This window comes from Polypterus senegalus, chromosome 12 (genome assembly GCF_016835505.1).
Source record: "Polypterus senegalus isolate Bchr_013 chromosome 12, ASM1683550v1, whole genome shotgun sequence".
NCBI classification, from domain to species: Eukaryota; Metazoa; Chordata; class Cladistia; order Polypteriformes; family Polypteridae; genus Polypterus; species Polypterus senegalus.
In genome coordinates this window covers 118,450,782-118,472,823 of record NC_053165.1, presented here as the reverse complement: position 1 = coordinate 118,472,823, position 22,042 = coordinate 118,450,782, and the positions used below count along the sequence as shown (strand labels likewise).

The 22,042-nt window shown below is 38.2% G+C and overlaps 1 protein-coding gene across 1 annotated transcript in view; it reads left to right on the top strand.

Moving 5' to 3' along the window:
* chd2 (chromodomain helicase DNA binding protein 2) overlaps positions 1–22,042 on the top strand; it is a 197,597-nt gene that overhangs the window by 118,860 nt on the left and 56,695 nt on the right. Inside the window, exons 19-22 of the mRNA XM_039773298.1 lie at positions 379–450; positions 4,374–4,523; positions 9,770–9,918; positions 21,320–21,416. Of these exons, the coding sequence (XP_039629232.1) occupies positions 379–450; positions 4,374–4,523; positions 9,770–9,918; positions 21,320–21,416 (468 nt within the window). The remainder of the gene's footprint in view (positions 1–378; positions 451–4,373; positions 4,524–9,769; positions 9,919–21,319; positions 21,417–22,042) is intronic.

The window sequence follows — 22,042 nt, the reverse complement described above, 5'->3', positions numbered from 1 at the left end:
CTTATATGAGAAAATCATTAGGTGTATATGTTAAAAGTGTCAATTTAATTTACAGCTTGAAAAACTATTAAGTTGGTGAGGTTGTAGAAGTTATCATGTGTCAGAGAGAGGCTGCTGCATAAGCACTGCTTGCCAGACAAGTGATAGTAACTGTAGTTATTTTTATTCTAGTGTTATTTTTATAGAAGCTAGCAGATGTCCACAAGAAGTCACTGTTGCTTAATATCTTAAAGAAGGGAAGGAAGAATGAGATGCAAGCTTGTATGATGTTCACTGGGGGGGCCTTGATGAGTATCAGACAGCATTAAATATATACTAAATACATCTGTTATATCAATTCACAAACAAAACTGAAAAACTGATTTGTTTTTGTCTTAGCGCTTGGATGGCTCAATAAAAGGAGAAATACGAAAGCAAGCCCTGGATCATTTTAATGCAGAAGGTTCTGAGGTATGTAGAATTAGGTGTTATTTGGATTAGCTGACTTTTTCATAGCTGTATATAATCTATATTTACTTTATTATTCTCACTTTTCTGCAAGCAGAGAACCATTCTTTATATACTCTAGAGAGATTATTTTTGATATTAAGATAAAAATTAATTGTTCTTATTTAATGTCTTTGTAGATGGCATTGATTCAAACAGTTTAAACTTCCAACCACACTATATTAATTTTATCAGTCATTAGAATTTGCCTTGAATAAGCAGTAAAATGTTTTAACAAGTCAATTCAGTGATTTGTTTACTGAGAGTCTATTTCCATGTGCTATAGCTTTATCTTAGGAAGTTCCTCATTCAAGATGAAACAGCATAGTTTCAGTCACAGTAGTGGGCAACTTAGGAAAAGAAATTGTTCCAAACATATTTACTTTTTTACCATAGAAAGAAATCAGAGCTGTTGGGGAATGTTCAGCTGACCATTTTATTTGCTACTTGCATATTTTAGTCATGTAAAGTTCACTTATGTTGTAAGGTAGATACAATAATAAATTCTCATTTTACAAGTTTTTTTTGTTGTCAAATCAATAGAGTAGCATTTAATATTAACCAGTATAACTAAGTGATGATGAACAATGGTGATTAGGACAGTTGTCTGTTATTGTATTGAGAACTGTGTTGTAGTAGTGGTGTTGGAAAATTGGGATAAGTACAACTGATTGATGTTATTGAATGAATTAATTAATGGTTGATTTGATGGTTTGATTTCCTACTTTATCTTTATTACCTTTCTCTGAAATGGGGGTTCCCAACCATTAGACTTGATAATCAAGGGAACTGAGGTACACCCACTTTAAGAAACAGAATAATAGAATTTATTGAATACCACATATTATAAAAATTTGGTAATTGCTTATATATTGACATGAAAGTCTAGAGACAAGACAGATAATGCGTATGAACCTACAATACAGTAGAGCCTTGGCTATTCTTTTTTGTTTAGATGTGTTCTGGTTTTTCTTTGATGTTTATGAGGTTTTTGTTTAGCATCCCACTTTTGGAATTTTTAGCGTGACATCACATTGTCCTACTTGAATTGACAGCTGTTAATGAGAGATGACTGAACTGTTAAGCTGTGACATAATGCTTTTGTTTTTAGTTAAAAGCTTGTAAAAACTTGAAGTTTATCTGACAGTTAATCATGAGCTTGTTACACAGTAATAATCAAGTAAGAATCCCTGTTTTTGTATCTGACAGTTAATCATGAGCTTGTTACACAGTAATAATCAAGTAAGAATCCCTGTTTTTGCCGCAGTAAATACAGATTATCAATATATTTCAAGTATACCAATAATCCGATTGTCCATCAATCGCTCAGAATATGGAACTAATGCAGCATGCACTTCAAGGCAGAGAAGCTTTTATCACATCTTTCTACCCTTTCAAATCTACACATGATTTAATTTTTGGTAAACATCTGGTGTTAAAACACTTGGAGAATTGTATATAGATATTTTTTTTTTGCATCTAATGATCTTATGTTTCAAATGTAACTTTCCAGCACACAATTCCCAATTTTCCACACCTCATACCCATTTTTATTACAGAAGAAATACCTATCGATCATAAAAACTCAAATATATCTCAACAATATACAAAAAGTATTAAAGTCTCTTCCTTTCAAAGATGCTAGGGTATGGTGGAGAAAGAATCTTTCACTTAATATCTCATAAAAGAATTGGTAGGCTACAATGTGTACACTAGAGCTCTATGCACTTAGCATTCAATCATTCAACTTAAAATCTTTCATCAGTCTCATTTATCTTGTTTAAAACTGTCTAAAATATATACAAGACAAGATCCAGCCTGCGAACATTGCAATCTAGCTCCAGCTTCACTGGCCACATGTTTTGAGCATGCATCAAATTAACATAATTTTGGTTAAATGCCTTTGAATGCTTGTCAGACAGCAGTGAGTAACTGATTTTGCGGTTAGAGAATACATTCAAAACTTTTTTAAAATATGACAACAAAATTTCAGTGTAAGCATTTATATTGGGGAAAAGGACATTCTCCCTTCTTTGTTGTTTTTAAATTTCCATTTTTGCTCTTATTTTTCTCAGGTGGGGGTTCAATTTTGTTTTGTTAAGCACGATTTTTTTGTATGTAATGTTATTTTCTTCATTGTATAAGTTAGATTTGATTGTGTGGAATATTATCATCTTCCAAAAAAAAGCAATTAAACTGGAGTAAGCGTTTTTAGCTATTTAGAGTTGTTATTTATCTTGGCACTGGTAAACAGTTTCATAAGACCTGGCCTTGAAGGATGATACAGAATGTGTTGCATGTAGTTCCTTCAGATTTAAGAGGAGCGCTTCACTTTTGGTGGAGTGCATGCCTTTGCAGCATGGTCTTTTGTGTCTATAATGAAGTGTTCTATACCTCAGTTCACCTTCCTCAGACTTTTTGCTGTGTCTTCTGCCACCTTGAAGAAAATAATCATAATCTTTTCTGATACAAGAATATGTGGCTACTGAAATTCTTTGAGCTAGTTCTGGACGTCCAACTCCAAGGCTCTTCAGAGGGCAGCTTCTAGGCCCAAAGAAACTTTCTTTTCCCTCCCAAGAGAGTATGACAGCTTACTGCTTTAAAAGTGACAGAAGAGGTGCATGCACCTTTGGAATCTTGTGATTAGATGAAGATGCTTTCTAGTTACACATCCAGTGCCAGTTAATAGATGCATTATTTTGTTCAACAGAGTTAAAAGGCTTCTGTTTACAATTACAAGTGTAAAAATGTTAAGTATTTTTATTGCCTAATGATATGGCTCAGCTATGAAATACTTCAGTCTGGAATGGTGGTGAGGAAGGAGGAAGTGGCTCCCTCCATCTCTATTTAAGTCTGTTTTTTTCCTAAAGGGAAGACCTCAAAAAACAAAGTGGGGCAGGGTTCACTTTGTCCTACAGTGGCTGCTCTTGTTAAATATTTTCTTTCACTTCATGTTTTATATATGTGTTTGTTTTATGAAATGTAAAAGTAACTGCATACAGTAATCATGCATTGTGTAGTTTTGAGTCATTAAGGCACGCACTTTATAATAAGACAAACACAATTAAAAAGAAATTGATAGATTTAATGCTTCCATTTCTGCTAACCTGGTTAACCCTTAAGATTTGTTTTGTGTACTTTTTACTCTTTGGGGTATTTTTTGATTGAGTCATTTGATACTTTTGATTTGTTTCTGTGTTTAAAAGTGAAATCCTTTATGCTTTATAGCTGAGGGTAGCAGGTGTTTCAACAAAGTACCTTAATATATATTGGTATTCACATCTCCCTTCTGACTAGTGAGCTGTCCATGCCAATATGAATTATCCCATTAGTGTGATACTACCTACCATACTTCGTAGTACTTTGTTCTCTGGGTGATGAGCTGTATTGGGCTGTTGTTCAACTTGCATTGATAGAAGGTTCTGCTTGGGTGTCTGCACCATATGGCATTTTTCCCCATAGCTTTTAGAAAATTAATTTGCTTTCTTGAACAATTTGTACGATGATTATTGCAAGTAATTGCTTTTTTTATCTCCATCATCTCCCTTTATTATAGATTTGTTGCCAAAATGTTGAGATTATTGTAACATGCAGTAGGTAGCGACCACCATACACTCCTACACTCCTCCCTTAAATTACTGTTAGATTTTGATAGCCCCTAGTTTGAACTATCTCTTTACCTAGTCACCAATTATGGAGGTACAAGTTGATATTTGCAGTGTTCTACTGGAACCATATTTCCTCCAATTCTCAATGATCATCTTTGTAATTTTTCACAATACTGTGTATTCTTGTATTTGACTCTTCTCCTATGTTCCTTTCAACAATATGATCCCACAGATCTTGGTTAGATCCTATTTAATGTTGATGTTTATTTGTTTTGTTAGGATTTCTGCTTCCTGCTTTCTACACGGGCCGGAGGTTTGGGAATCAACTTGGCTTCTGCTGACACAGTAGTTATATTTGACTCTGACTGGAATCCCCAAAATGACTTACAAGCTCAAGCCAGAGCTCACAGGATTGGTCAGAAAAAACAGGTAGGAGCCTTAATTGTATCAGTGACTGTTTGTAGCTTTGCAAGTTTTATCTGTTAATCATTAATGTGGGCGTGTATGTGCACATGCATTTGTGTTTGCTAACCATTAAACCATTTTCGTATAAATACTGTACTTGTATGTGCAGTATTTATGTCTGAAATGTATGCTGACTTTATTGTAGATTTATGCTGAAAACATTAAGGCACAATCATGTTTATTTAATAAAAAGCCATGGCATAACTGTAAGGGACAGTTGTACGTTACTGTGCTGATTATACACTTGCTGGTCTAATTCTTTGGTTAGAAAGAACTACAGCTACACCAGAGAGTAGATAGCACCCTTTTCCAGCTTGCTTCAAGTACTTTGATAGATTTACATACGTAAGTGTATGTGTGGTATTTTGTCAGTAACACACAATGCACAGTTACAAAAGGTAACAGCAAACTGTAACTTGGAAAAACGCAAACAAGCAGGTAGAGACTGTGAGCACGTTGCAATTCAGGAACAAAACGCTGTGCATGTACAATAGTCTTGTGGGGCGTGTCTTGCCTAGGTTTAGCATAAAGTAGGGAATTTTGTACAATAAAACTTAGGTGAAGTATTTAGTTAACTTTAATAATTTAAAGTTAGTGTTGACAAAAATAACCATGTTTTACAATACATATTGATTCTGAAATTTTGGAAAGGTTTCAGTGCTTGTTTTCCATTATATAAATTCTGTCTTTGTCAAATGCGCCAACCTACTTGTTGTTTACTTTAATATGATACCGTACCACATGTACACCAATCCCAAAACAGAGTAGCAGATTTGCCTCCTCTTAATTAGCATGTTGGAAATGGCACCTGCAGCCAAAAAGTGCAGCAGTAGAAATGCTGTATGAAAATACTTTGACCTTAAGGCAAATGAGCATAAGAAGCTTACATGGCAAAGATTCTTCAAATAAGTGCCAAGCAAATCTGCTAACACAACAAACTTTGCAAAGTCCCTAAAATTGACATGTAAACCTTTACAAAGAATTTGAACAGACTGGTGACAACTTCAATTTCTACATCACTAAACAAGAACTGTTTTACTGATAAATATGTGTTGTTGGGCCAATGTCCAATTCTAATGCCCAAAGCTAAACTGAAGCAACCATAAAATGTCCAATAATGACATTAGCATTGTTTTGCTTCAACAAGTAACTAAACCTGGTGTTTATTAATTTTAAAACTTTAGGGTAATAAGACAGTTCACAGGAGTAGTGGAATGAGTTAATGCAGAAATGTTTATGAGCTAGCACTATCAGTTTTAAATTCTTGTTTGTGCATGAACCATAGTTCACTATTGTTTTAAAAAACAGTCATTAGCCAAGTTTCCATCCAGTTTTTTGCGACGTTTTGTTATCGACAAACAGAATATACGTAAAAAAATGTGTGAAATTTGCTGTCTCCATCCAGCTGGCTTTTTATCGATAAAATGGTGTGAGTGATGACGTCATCCCCCAAAACGAACTGTCGCATAAGTTTTGTTGTATTGCGAAAAAAAATCTGCCCTTGAGCTGTTTCTATACATAATTTTGTGTATGTCGCAAATTATCTACCTTTTGTTTTCCACGTTACACCCCCTCCACTAAACAAAGAAATGGAGAGATTATTCAGACAGTTTTTTGAAATTTGCCAGCTTACTGTTATTTCAGTTTCACAAATAATTGGAATTGTACATAATATCTGAAGATGACAGCAGAATGAAGCAGTTGCTTGTCTGATAGCCCTAGAGCTAGAAGAAAGTACCCTAGTGCGATGAAACCTACGGGTATGGGAGAGACGACGGAATAAGACCTTCTGGGAGGAGGTGGTGGAGAGACACTTCACAGAAAATCTCTGGCTGCAACATTTTAGAATGACATGGCCGACGTTTGAGAGGTTGTGTGGAATTATCAGTCCTGATGTTGCGCCCATCACAGGTTACCACTGACCACCGGTTCCAACCCAAAAGCGGATTGCCATCGCCCTTTACAAGCTGGCAATCTGCGCCGCGTATAGAGTAGTTGGAGAAACTTTCGGGGTTAGTAAAACTACCGTCCATCGATGTGTATATGCTGTGGACTTCCGACTGTAGCAGAGGCCAATGAAATTGCATACCGCAATTCCTTGGTGCATCTTGTGCCACAGATTTACGGTGCGCCTGATGGCGCACATGTGGCGATTTTTCCCTGACGGAAGGCTACCACAATTACATTAATCGCAAAGGGTGGACATCTATTGTTCTCCAGGCCCTTGTTGATGACAGGTGCATGATACGAGACATTTTGCGTTGGCACTCCTGGAAGTGCCCATGATGCAGCTGTGTTTGCAGCATCGGATCTGTACAGGTGAGCCTACCTTTCAACATCCCTTCTCAGTGCGATAACAACTGAATTAGTACTGTAACCTGCTTACCTTAAGGTTTTTAATTAAAACTGAAATTTGAATTAATACAAAATAACGAAGTTTAATCAAAAAATACTAAAGTTAATATTAATGAGAGAATTTCTCATATATGCTAAAACATCTGCCATTTAATAATAAGAATAAAATGTTTAGACAATGAAACACACGGTTTATTTAAATATTTTGAATGGCACAGTAAATTACCTTTGCGGTTTTTGTATTATTTAGACATTCTGAGAGTCACCCCCAGGCTACAGTTGATGTGGAGGGAGTTCAGGTACCCCTTTTAGTAGCAGGAGACCCAGCCTATCCGCTACTGCATTGGCTCATCACGAGAAATAACGAGTCTCTTCATCAGACCATGCGAACCGCTCCGCCATTCTCGTTTTGATTGCACGTGATGAAAATGTATCATGTGACACATTTATTTGCGTTAAAGCCCTTTTTTCCTACAAAAAGTGTTTCCAATGTAGTTTTGGCGACATCTGAAGTATCGATATGGAATTGATGCGCTAAAGTTAAACGGAAAAATATTATGTCGACATGTACAACATTTTATCGATAATTAGCATTTCCATCAGCTATATCGGTAAATAAATTTGAAGCGCTAAATATTTTTTCGCAAAAACTCCTTTGATGGAAACCTGGTTATTGTTAATAACTAGCTATGACATTGGCTGGACATTTGCCCTTTTTTTTAAAGGTTTTTATGGCAATATTAAGTAATTCTGTCACTGCATCACAGACTGTATTAACTTCTGTATTGACACAGTGGTGCCCACAAAGGTAGGGCATTGCTTTCCAAAAACAAGCTCTGGATTATTAAGGAACTAAGAGGTTTCCTGAATGAGAAAAAGAAGGCATTCAAATCCAGTGGTAAAGTGGCTCTGAAGGACATAGATCATATGCTAAAGACAAAGCTAAGTGAAGGAAAGGAAACTTGCAAAGCTAATATAGAAAACAAGCTTACTCAGAATAACATGAAGGATGTCTGGAATGGACTGAGTATAATTTCTGGACTCGAGCAATCCAGGGCTCAGGTCCTAGAAGGGGATGTGGACAAAGCTAACGCCCTGAAACAATTTTTTGATTAAATTTTCTCTCCCACTTCCACCTTCTTCCAATGACCATTCTCCTCCACCCAGTTCCTGCTACATTAACAATTCTTATCATGTGAACTGGAATGGCTAGTGACATGTCCACCTCTGACAATCAGTGTGGACTGTCCATAACTGAAGACCAAGTAACAAGATAACTGAGGAAGCTACACACAGGAAAAGCAGTAGAACTAGATGGAGTCAGCCTTCAAGTTCTTAAGGCCGGTGCTGACCAACTTTGTAGTGTCCTCTGTCACCTGTTCAATCTGTCCCAAAGGCTACAGAAAGGGCCACTGCTGTGGAAAACATCCTGCATTGTTCTTGTTCCAAAGAAGATCGGTGTCTCTTCACCTAATAGCTACAGACCAGTGGCACTTGTACCTCTTATCATGAAGATCTCTGAGAGATTAGTCATGCAGTGTTGCTTAATAACACACAGCTCACCTCTATAATGAACCATAAGAAGGTGGTACATTTAGTACCTCAAGAAAAATATTGTTTTCATTGATATAATATTTTAACTTGTTTATGTTTATAGAGGACTGAGCATTATTCATTTTGGCATTTTATTGAGTTTAGATATGACATTCTCAGAAGCTTTTGAACAAGTGCATGTCCTCAACAACAACCTTGTTATCTTTATATAGTAAATTAAACTTTTTTTTTTTTTAACACCTTCACTTTTGAGATATTCAAAGTATCTTATTTTGTACATTTCAGTATCAAGATAATCCTACTTATGGTAAATATCAGCTTGTTGACTACAAATAAATGTAATGATCATAATTATGTATTGCATTTGGCATACATTCTGTGCTACACAAAAGAGTGTAAATGTTTTGTGACTCCACACCATACCATTTTCTGAACCTTGCTTAATAAGAGTAGTATTGAGGGGCCTGGAATCTATGGGAGGAAACCCACACAGACACAGGAAGAACATACATACTCCAGGCCGGGAGGACCTGGGCTGAGAACCCTGGTCTCCTTACAATAATTAGTAGTTCTACCTGCTTTTTGAGCCCAAACAGCAAACTCTATCCTTGTTACTGCCCAGTCACACTATAACTTGGGCAAGCTCTTATTATTAGTTGCCGAGTCATATTTTCTTTGATGGATTTTGCCAGTCTCATACAACTCTCCATTAGCATTCACTTTTTACAAAGAACTTGATAATTTTCATCTTGGTTAGAGTGACAGTTAGCAATCCCCCTATCCTAATAACTTTAATTTTTAAGGCTTTATAATAAAAGCATTTACATCGTTTTAACATTCCTTGTAAAACAGGTCAGTGAAGAATAATTTAGAAAACTTTTTTTTTAACTGTCACTCCTTTCAGATCATTTGTCTCCTTGAATGTGTGGAAGATTTTGACATTTTCTCCCCGTTTTGCTGGGTATTTGATTTTTTTGTTTCTGTGTCCTCGATTCATCGAATGCTTGTCTGACTTCTTTATACTTGGGCTCAAAAGGTGCAGTTTGGTCGTAATTTTTGCAGTACATTATGTTGAGCTTTTGCCTTCTGTCACTATTGTATTTGTCAAGAAGTAACAGATATTTTCACTTACTTCACTGTAGTTTTTAACTTCTTCCATTAGTAAGCTTGCACTTGGAAATTCTCTTGAAAAAAATCATAATATGCAATAATAATATGAAAATAAAATGCCTGTGTTATTTTTTAACATGAAAATATTGTGTATCAACACAATAAGGAACATTTCATCAAATTTTTTTAAGGTCAATATATACCGATTGGTTACAAAGGGAACAGTAGAAGAAGATATTATTGAACGAGCCAAGAAAAAGATGGTTTTAGATCACCTTGTTATCCAAAGAATGGACACAACTGGTCGCACTGTTCTGGATAACAACTCAGGAAATTCAAAGTAAGATCTCTAGCTGTTTTTGGAATTATTTTGTGTTTAAAATTCTTAATATATTTTGCATATTTCATTGTATAAATGCTAATTATAATAATAGTAATAATATTTATTTATTTAAAGGTGCCTTTCAAGGCAAGGGGAGTAGAACAGTTTAAAAAGATAATTTAAGTCAGGATTTGAAGATAGGAATTGAATCAATGCTATGGATATCTTGAGGAAGGAAGTTCCAGAGGCAAGGAGCAAGAAAGCTAAAGAATCTAGACCCCACAGTAGATAAATGAGCAGAGGGTGTAACCAAAAAATTTGAATAAGAAGTTCTCAGATTACGAGCAGTTATATAAATATGTAGCAGAACCGAAAGCTATGAAGCAGGATATGACGCTATGAAGAACTGCAAATACTAATAACAGAATCTTGAAAATAATATTATATTAACAGGGGACAAGTGTATTTTGTCTCAGGGAGAGTATTTTGAGGGTGATTAAATTTTTTAAATGTTCAGGGAAATATACAGTATTTTTTTATAAATTTCTTATTATTTTTGGGTCCTTCCTTGTATATATACAAGGGATGTTTTAAAAGTTTCTGCACTTGTTTTAACTCTATTTATTAAGAACTTCATACACAAATTATATCACTTTTCTACATAGGCACTTTCGATGCAGTTTTCCTAATGATCGTCTCTCTTGTGTGTGTGTGTGTGTGTATATGTGTATATATATATATACAGTATATATATATACTAGCAAAATACCCACGCTTCGCCCTGGAGAAGTAGTGTGTTAAAGAAGTTATGAAAAAGAAAAGGAAACATTTTAAAAATAATGTAACATGATTGTCAATGTGATTGTTTTGTCACTGCTATGAGTGTTGCTGTCATATATATCTATATATATATATACACACACACATATATACATATTTACATATATACATATATATACATATCTACATATAAATATACATATCTATATATATATATATATATATACACATACATATACACACATACACACACACATATACATATATATATACACACATATATATATATATACACAGACGCATATATAAACATATATATACAGATCTACATATATATACACACACATACATATATATATATATATATATATATATATATATATATATATATATATATATATATATGCACATATCTACATATATTTATATACTGTATATAGCAAAATCCCCGCGCTTCGCAGCGACCTTTGTATACCACGTTGTCAGTTCAGCACTCTGGATGTAATATGACCAAGCTGTGCACTGAGCTTATTTTTGAGAATGCAACGTATAGTTGTCCAGGAGAAAAGCATTGTTGCCTCAAATCAATGGCAACCTTTTGTAGTGTCTGTCCCTGAGACTTATTAATTGTCATCGCGAATCGGAGCCTTACTGGAAATTGGAGGCATTTGAATTGAAATGGGAGATCAGAGGGTATAACGGTGATGTTAGGAAAACATTCAGAGTGTGGCGCTCTGCTGTTTTTTTGTGTAGCTGCCTTCACACTGCATCTCCGCTGCTTTATAAACGAACGCCATATGAGGCCATCATTTCTCCTTGCTTTGCGGTTCTGTACTGTTTTATTCGTTTAAGTTGATTGCTATTGTTATTGTGTAGCTATTTGAGACTAACTGTACTGTTTAGGTACCCATCTCTATTTAATCCGCGGCTTGCACACTATTTTTTGTTCATTTATTACGATTATAGTTATTTATTGATTCCCCTCTTTAGCTGACTGCCTGCTCATATAAGGTGCTCCGCTGGTTTTTTGTGAAGCAGCCTTTACACAGCTTCTCCGCAGTTTTATAAACGAACGACATATAAGGCCATCGTTTTCCCTTGTTTCGCCAAGAAAGCTGCTTTTTTATTTAATCCACGGGTTCTTCGCTGTTTTATTGTTCATTTATTACGATTGTTATAGTTCTCTTTATATAGCATATTATCAGTTCAGCAGTCCGGTTATAATATGACGAAGCTGTGCGAGCTCACTCTTGAGAATGCAACGTATAGTTGTCCAGGAGAAAAGCAATCTTGCCTGAAATCAATGGCAAACTTTTTGTAGCGTCTGTCCCTGAGACTTATTACTTGTCATCGCGAAATTTGAGGCATCTGAATTGAAATGGGAGATCAGAGGGTATAACGGGCATGCGAGGAATAAATTGAGTGTGGAGAAACTCTAGAGACAGTGTGTGTATTAACTTGAGGGTTTTTCTGTGAGTATTTGGTGACAAAGTTGCCTACGCAAGACCGCGTTAGCCGTGGAGCTCAGCTCGGAGCATATTCTTTTCCTACCTTGTCAATTGTGTAATGCGTTTTTTGAACAGGTTTGATGCATGGAAGTGATCACTCATACTGCGTTTAGTTAGTTCACGTGAGCTGCTCTCTTCTGTGATTTTGCGATGTCCACTGCTTCATTCAATGTTAGCTAAGACCCGGCACTTAAAAGTTTCTCGCTACAGCAATTTTAACTCCGTTACAAAGTGATCTAAAGTCTTGTTTATACCTCGTGTCTTCTCATTAAACTTGTATCTCGCGAATAAAGTATTCGACAAAGGAATGACAAACGACAGCGGGAGCGTGTCCATAAACTTCATTTAAACTTACAGTTTACACCGTGCTTTGTTTCCGCAGTTGCTGCACTTAGGAATAAGCTTGTATGCGTTTTTGTTCAGCGCTCTTTGGGAGCTCTTCCTTCTTTTCTACGTACTGCGTTCACAGTCAGTTGATGTCATTACGTGGGAGGCGTGATAATGTGAGACACAGCTCCGCCCCCCATGGCCATCGAGCTAAAGTCCATTATGGTATATGGAGAAAAATAGGTTCCAGTTATGATAATTACATGTATAATTTCGAAATGAAACCTGCCCAACTTTTGTAAGTAAGCTGTAAGGAATGAGCCTGCCAAATTTCAGCCTTCTACCTACACGGGAAGTTGGAGAATTAGTGATGAGTGAGTCAGTCAGTCAGTCAGACAGTGTGTGAGTCAGTGAGGGCTTTGCCTTTTATTAGTATAGATATATACTCAGCAAAAAAAGAAACGTCCTCTGACTTTCAACTGTTTTTACTTTCAGTAAACTTAATGTGTAAATATTTGTATGAACACTAAAAGAGTCAACACCATAAGACATAAACTAAAAATGTTTCACAATGTGTCCCTGAATAAAGGGAGGCTCAAAATCAAAAGTACCAGTCAGTATCTGGTGTGGCCACCAGCTGCTTGAAGTACTACAGTGCATCTCCACCTCATGGACTGGACCAGATTTGTCAGTTCTTGCTGTGAGATGTTACCCCACTCTTCCACCAAGGCACCTGCAAGTTTCTGGACATTTCTGGGGGGAATGGCCCTAGCCATCGATCCAAATCGATCCTGCTCCAGGGTACAGGCCTCGGTGTAACGCTCATTACTTCGACGATAAACACAAATCCGTCCATCACCCCTGGTGAGACAAACCGTGACTCATCAGTGAAGAGCACTTTTTGCCACTCCTGTCTGGTCCAGCGAAGGTGGGTTTGTGTCCATAGGCGGCGTTGCTGGTGATGTCTGGTAAGGACCTGCCTTACAACAGGCCTACAAGCCCTCAGTCCAGCCTCTCTCAGCCTATTGCGGACAGTCTGAGCACTGATGGAGGGATTGTGTGTTCCTGGTGTGACTCGGGCAGTTGTTGTGGCCATCCTGTACCTGTCACGCAGGTGTGATATTCGGATGTACCGATCCTGTGCAGGTGTTGTTACACGTGGTCTTTCACTGCGAGAATGATCAGCTGTCCTTCCTGTCTCCCTGTAGCGCTGTCTTAGGCGTCTCACAGTGCGGACATGGCAATTGATTGCCCTAGCCCAGGGGTCCTCAATCCCAGTCCTGGAGAGCCGCAGTGGCAGCAGGTTTTTGTTCTGACCTGGTTGCTTAATTATAAAGCAATTCTTGCCAATAAAGCACTAACAAGCTATAAAATTAAATTAACTCTGCTATGTCAGGTCATTCTCATATCCTAGATTTTCATTCCCTTTCTATCATGCAAATGATTTGAAGGCTAAAATGGACAAGTAATTCTCAGTCCTTCACTTTTTTCTCTTCATTTTTCTTCCAAGTATTTAATTAAACCCAATAGTGCAGATAAATACACACAGGTGTAAATGTAAATAAGCTAAATGGAGAAATGCTGCTCTCTCTTGTCATTTGCATGTTATTGATAATAAGGAGCAATTAAAATAGCTGTTTAAGACAAAATTAAGCAATAAGGGCTCAAAATCACTAAAGTGAAGCAGCATGCCTAATGCACGTTCACGCAGATGTGCAGGGACCCTGGGCATCTTTCTTTGGGTGTTTTTCACAGTCGGTAGACAAGTCTCTTTAGTGTCCTGCGTTTTTAGAACTGTGACCTTAAATGCCTACTTTCTGTAAGCTGTTAAGGTCTTAACGATGATTCCACAGGTGCATGTTAGTTAATTGATTATGGTTAATTGAACATGCATGGAAAACATTGTTTAAACCCTTTACAATGAAGATCTGTAAAGTTATTTGGATTTTTAAAACATTATTGTTGAAATACACAGTCCTGAAAAAGGGACGTTTCTTTTTTTGCTGAGTATATATATGGTCTTAACGACCATTCCACAGGTGCATGTTAATTAATTGATTATAGTTAATTGAACATGCATGGAAAACATTGTTTAAACCCTTTACAATGAAGATCTGTAAAGTTATTTGGATTTTTAAAACATTATTGTTGAAATACACAGTCCTGAAAAAGGGACGTTTCTTTTTTTGCTAAGTATATATATATATAGAACTTTCCAACGACCCGTGTAGGTAGAAGGCTGACCCCATCTTCACAAAATTTGGTAGGTGGCTTCCCTGCGCTAACCAAAACCAATGTACAGTGGAACCTCGGTTTGTGAGCATAATTCGTTAAAACATGCTCGCAATCCAAAACACTCGTATATCAAAGCAAATTTCCCCATAAGAAAATAATGGAAACACAGATGATTCGTTCCACAACCCAAAACTATTCATATAAAAATGATTAAGACAAAATATAAAGTAACATACATAATACAAATTAACCTGCACTTTACCTTTAAAAAGAATCATGGCTGGTGTGAGTTTCTAAACTCATTTGGGATTCCACCCAACAGGAAGACACGCGGAAGAGTGTCCCAAAGCAATCGCAGTCTCCCAGCGCTGTAGCAGTTCGCCGTATAAGCGCATCCAAAAAGATCGCAGACATGCTATAAGCGCCTGTTGTCAATGGGTCATACAAGGAACATTATAAAGATCCCGCTGCAATAAATAACAGCGCTGTTGCTGTTTCAAGCTGAATAAAACTATAGTTAAAGTACTGAGACTCAGCTTCGTGTTTTGGGGAGCAAGATGGGGACTCGCGCTTCACAGCGCACACACACACAGTCACAATGCTGTAGTAAACAGAGAGACGTGCTGGGCGAGCGAGATAAGGAGAGAGAGATGCGCTGTAAACAGAGACGCGCTGGGCGAGCAAGATAAGGAGAGAGAGAGAGAGGCGCTGTAAACAGAGAGACGCGCTGTCCGAGCAAGCGAGATAAGGAGAGAGAGAGAGAGACGCGCTGTAAACAGAGAGACGTGCTTGGCGAGCAAGCAAGATAAGGAGAGAGAGAGGTGCTGGGCAAGCGAGCGAGATAAGGAGAGAGAGAGAAGAACCATCAGCTCAGTTGTGATCACATGACGCTCAGCAGACAAAGTGTATCCATACTGCTCGTATTGCAAGACATCGCTCGTTTATCAAGTCAAAATTTATTAAAAATTTTGCTCGTCTTGCAAAACACTCATAAACCAAGTTACTCGTAAACCGAGGTTCCACTGTACGTACTTATTTCGGTGGTATGATGCCACTGTCGGCCACCATATTGAACTTTCCAACGTCACTAATTCTCCAATTTCCCGTGTAGATAGAAGGCTGAAGTTTGGCAGGCTCATTCCTTACAGCTTACTTACAAAAGTTAAGCAGGTTTCATTTCGAAATTCTACGCGTAACGGTCATAACGGTCAACAACATCCGCCATGTTGAACTTTCTTATTTATGGCCCCATCTTTACGAAATTTGGTAGGTGGCTTCCCTGCGCTAACCAAAACCGATGTACGTACTTATTTCAGTGATATGATGCCACTGTTGGCCGCCATATTGAAGTGTCCAATGTCACTAATTCTCCAACATCCCGGGTAGGTAGAAGGCTGAAATTTGGCAGGCTTATTCCTTACAGCTTACTTACAAAAGTTAAGCAGGTTTCATTTTGAAATTCTACGCGTTATGGTCATAACGGTCAACAATGTCCGCCATGTTGAACTTTCTTATTCATGGCCCCATCTTCACTAAATTTGGTAGGCAGCTTCCCTGCTCTAACCGAAACCAATCTACGTACTTATTTCGGTGGTATGACGCCACTGTCAGCCACCATATTGAACTTCCCAACGTCACTAATTCTCGAACTTCCCATGTAGGTAGAAGGCTGAAATTTGGTACTTATTTCGGTGGTATGATGCCACTGTCGGCCGCCATATTGAACTTTTCAATGGTCTTTGTTACTTATGGGCCCATCTTCAAGAAATTTGGTACGTGGGTTCCCAACGCTAACTGAATCCTACTTACATATATACGTCCATAGCTTGCAGCTCGGTCACCGTGTGAGGCAGCGTTGGGTCCCCCATCCCAACGCCTCCCACGTTGTTGGCTGCCTGCCTATATAAGGCCGTCCGTCGCTCCAGTCTCTACATTCCCTTCCTTGCTTTGTCACGGGATACACATCTCCTTGCTGATAACTACAGCCTTTTTATTTAATCCACGGCTCCTCCGCTGTTTTATTGTTTGTTTATTACGATTATAGTTATTGTTTAGGTATTTTAGACTTACTTTACATTGTTCAGGTACCCATTTCCTTTATCATTCCAACCATACCCCCATTAACATGTCTATCGAGGTGATCACCATCGATCAAAGAACTGTCACTTACCGAGTGGTTTCCATGCCCGGAGATGGCACCTACCTTTTCCATTCTCTTTGTTACATATTGCACGGCCATATCAGGCTCACTCTTGATATCCGGAGGAACATTGTGTCTTATGTATTGAATGACTGGGACAGGTTCAAGGTGTGGACTGATGACGGTACAGGAGATAATTATTCTACACAGAAGCACTAGAAGAGTGAAATGCTTAAGCCCTTCACCTATGCATCTGGATGTGAGTTGATGGCAGCCGGTGAATTGTTCGGTTGTCGCTTTCAAGTGTATCGAAATGGACAAATATTTTACGCCTTTTGACAACCGCCACTACCTCTTAAACATTTTAGATTGACAGGTGACGATTTCAGTAGTGGACACTTTGATGTTTATGAATGTTTAAACTCTCAAAAGCTGGATGTAAAGTTATCGATGAAACCGGTTGTATACTTACAACGCTTGACAGATGCCGAATGTCTCTTCAACACAAGTCCTACAAATACTGTTGTAATTGAAACAAACCATGAAACTCAAACCGATTATGACAGCAGCAATCCAAGCTGTGAGATTTGAAACAAGATTAATGTTCACATGGTCAACTGTACGTTGCATGCTCAAGAGTAAGCTCAGCGCACAGCTTGGTCATATTACAACCGGAGGGCCAAACTCACAATGTGGTATACAAAGAGATCAAATAACAAATAATTATTGGTATATTTTCCCTCAGTTTAAAAAGGTTTAATTAATAAAACCTTCTTAATAAAAATTTTAAGGCAGTACTTTGCCGCTGCGAAGCGCGGGTATTTTGCTATATATATATATATATATATATATATATATATATATATATATATATATATATATATATATATATATATATATACTGTGGCAGTAGGGGGCGCTAGTGCTCCCTTGATCCCTCAGGGATGACTCCAAACACGAGGTAAAAGTCCAAGACCTTTTATTGTTTTTCACCATGCACAAAGCACCTTCCACACTACTAATAAACTATTTTAAACAAACTCCAACACAATAAACACTCCTCCTCGCCGAGACACTTGCTCCTCTACCTCCCAGCTCAGCTCAGTGTCTGGACTGAGGCACTGTCCTTTTATAGCCCCTGACCCGGGGGTGTTTCTGTCCCATCAGTCCATAGTTCCTTATTCCTTCCGGGTCTGGGCAATCAGTCCTTTTATTCAACCCGGGAGCACGACATTTCTTCCCGTCATGTGACCGTGACGTACTCCCGGGTCATACGGCATCACAGGGCCAATAAGCCCCCCCACAGCGACTCCTGGTGGTCCCCAAGGTATCCAGCACTACAAAGTCCATAAGGCCCTGCTGGACCTCGGGGCACGATCCTGCTGTCGGGAGAGCTCCTCCTGGCGGCCTGGGGGTGCGGACCGGCATGGGAAGCCGGCAGTCCTCCACTATATATATATATATAGGGTGGACCAGATCTAATTATGCAGTTTTCATTACACTATAAATTATTAATTTTATTACATAGAAAATCACCAGAAAAATCCCGGATCATCGAGGAGTGTGCGAACTTGACGACATGAAGAATAGCCTTCGCGCTGAACTGAAATCGCCCCTTCATAAATCAAAGTCATTCAAACGATCTAGATCTGCATAATTAGATCAGGACCACCCTGTATATATGAACGAAGCCACAGCTGTGACGTATGTGCCTCAGTAACTGCCACTCCGTCGTCTTTGGCCTGGGGTTGCTGCAAGCATGAGTTATTTACACGTTTCTGACCACTTATAAAATGTGTTCATTGTGCTGCCCATTGTATTGGATTGTCAATGCAACCCTCTTCTCCCACTCTTCACACACTGATAGCAACACCGCAGGAGAAATGCTAGCACAGGCTTCCAGTATCCATAGTTTCAGGTGCTGCACATCTTGTATCTTCACAGCATAGACAATTGCCTTCAGATGACCCCAAAGATAAAAGTCTAAGGGGGTCAGATCGGGAGACCTTGGGGGCCATTCAACTGGCCCGACGACCAATCCACTTTCCAGGAAACTGTTCATCTAGGAATGCTCGGACCTGACACCCATAATGTGGTGGTGCACCATCTTGCTGGAAAAACTCAGGGAACGTGCCAGCTTCAGTGCATAAAGAGGGAAACACATCATCATGTAGCTTATCCAGTGGCCTTGAGGTTTCCATTGATGAAGAATGGCCCCACTATCTTTGTACCCCATATACCACACCATACCATCAATTTTTTTGTTCCAACAGTCTTGGAGGGATCTATTCAATGTGGGTTAGTGTCAGACCAGTAGTGGTGGTTTTGTTTGTTAACTTCACCATTCACATAAAAGTTTGCCTCATCACTGAACAAAATCTTCTGCGTAAACTGAGGGTCCTGTTCGAATTTTTGTTTTGCCCATTCTGCAAATTCAGTGCGCCGATCTGGGCCATTCTCATTGAGATGCTGCAGTAGCTGGAGTTTGTAAGGGTGCCATTTTTGAGTAGCTAATATCCGCCAAAGCGATGTTCGACTAATGCCACTCTCCAGTGACTTGCGGCGAGTGCCACACTGTGGGCTCTTGCTGAATGAAGCTAGGACAGCCACTGATGTTTCTTCATTAGTGACAGTTTTCATGCGTCCACATTTTGGCAAATCCAACACTGAACCAGTTTCACGAAACTTAGCAAGCAGTTTGCTAACTGTAGCATGGGAGATGGGTGGTCTCGTAGGATGTCTTGCATTGAAATCTGCTGCAATGACCCGGTTACTGCGTTCACCAGACATCAACACAATTTCTATCCGCTCCTCACGTGTTAACCTCTGCGACATGTCAATGGCTGTAAACAAAGAGAAACTTGTAAATAACTCATGAAAGAATAAAGTTACGTTAAAACCAAGCACACCATTGTTTTTCTTGTGAAATTCCCAATAAGTTTGTTGTGTCACATGACCCTCTTCCTATTGAAAAAACAAAAGTTGGATCCAAAATGTCCGACTTCAAAATGGCCACCATGGTCACCACCCATCTTGAAAAGTTTTCCCCCTCACATATACTAATGTGCCACAAACAGGAAATTAATATCACTAACCATTCCCATTTTATTAAGGTGTATCCATATAAATGGCCCACCCTGTAGTGTCCCTCAGGCGGCTCCTGACAGCAAGCGGTACAGGCAGCATACTGTAGTGGAGGTGACTGTGTGGTGGGCGAATGATGAACCCCCCCTTGCCGCCAACCTAAGTCATTCTCAATAGCAAGCCTGCTTGTACTGTTACGCACATGGCAGGAAGTTGTCTCTTGTCAGTACATCAGACGTGTTGAGAGGTGCCTTCCTGCTGTGATAGCGTGGACAGTGCTGTGCAGAAGAGCTCATCTTAGCCTTTTGTCTTCACCCTTAAAGAATGTCTCTGAAACACAATGCAGTTGTTGGTGATATAGTAAAGAAGATTAAATCCATAACCATTGGAAAATAAAGTAGAAATAATAAAAAGGTTAGAGAGGGGTTAATCTCCGAAATTCCTTTATTCATAGGCAGGGCACTTGGTTACAGTCAGTCAACAATAGCATTTGTTAAAATAACGTACCTGTTCCGACATACATACAAATTCAGCTTAAGTACAAACCTACAGTCCCTATCTCGTGGGGCACTGCCTGTGTGTGTGTGTGTATATATATATATATATATATATATATACAGGTATATATATTATATATATTTTTTTTTTGTCAGCATGTTGTTATTTCATCCACTAGATGGCAGCAGAATACTGTCCCGAGAGATAATCAGGCTTAACACTTATCATTACTTATGGTAGGCTTGACTCTGGTTAAACAATAATTGCATAGAATTCCCAGCCCAAGTTATTTTTGGGGTTAATACCAAGGAGGTATACCATAATGCACCTGTAATAAAGTTCACCTTGCCTTGATTTAAAGTTCTGTATCATTATTTATAAAGATGTTATTTTCTTAATGTCCTGTAAATGTCAGGTAAATTGCAGTAAATGGTCTCTGTTGTGAGAATATAGAATTATAGTACATGTTTTTTTGTAGGGTTCAGCAGCATCTATGGTTTTCTTTTTTTAGTTATGTTACAAAACAAACTGCACTGTTTTTAATTCATATTTCTTGACAATATTCAACATAAAAGTACTTATTAATTTCAATTACAAAAGCATTTGCATTTAAATACACATTAGTAACATTTTATAACAGTGGAATAGTGTGGTAGTTTATTAATTTTAAACAGCTGGTAACAGTATTTAAACCAACATTGTTCGTATAGGCACTAAATTCCCTAGAACGCCTGAAATAAACATTTTGTAGTATTCGATATTGACCATAATGGAAACAAAAACACTTTTAATGGAGTTTTAAATCACATAAAATGTGTGTGTGTGTTTGTATCTTGTATTTTTTTAGTTCAAATCCATTTAACAAGGAGGAATTGTCAGCAATTTTAAAGTTTGGTGCAGAAGACCTATTCAAGGAACCAGAAGGGGAAGAATCAGAACCGCAGGTAACATGTACTCCATTTAAACTGAAAGTTGTTTTGAAGTTGAAGTTGTTTTGACCTGTATTAATGTGAAGAGAGATTAGTTAGAAGAATAATACTTTTTTCCATGTTGACTTCACACACTGCAGCTGCTGAAAAAATAATTCACTATGAAACAAAATTCACTTCCAAACAAAAGCAGTGTTAGAGTACATCAAATAAGTGTAGAAAATGAATTCAGATGACTGCAAGTCTGCTTCTGTACCATGTAAGATTGACAGATATTAGATAGATAGATAAATAGATAGATAGATAGATACTTTATTAATCCCCAAGGGGAAATTCACATACTCCAGCAGCAGCATACTGATAAAACCAATATTAATTAAAGAGCAGTAAAAGCGCAGTGCAAGTTAAAAAATGCAAGGTGGAAAGTGTGAGGCAGGTATAACAGTCTATAATCTTGTGTAGTGTTCCCGTTTACACCCCCCTCCCAGACCATCACCCCCAGTGCATACCCCCACCTGTGCAATTAAAGAGTTGTATGTTGTGGGGGGGAACGATTTCCCCAGTCTGTCAGTGGAGCAGGACAGTGACAGCAGTCTGTTGCTGAAGCTTCTCCTCTGTCTGGTGATGATACTGTTCAGTGG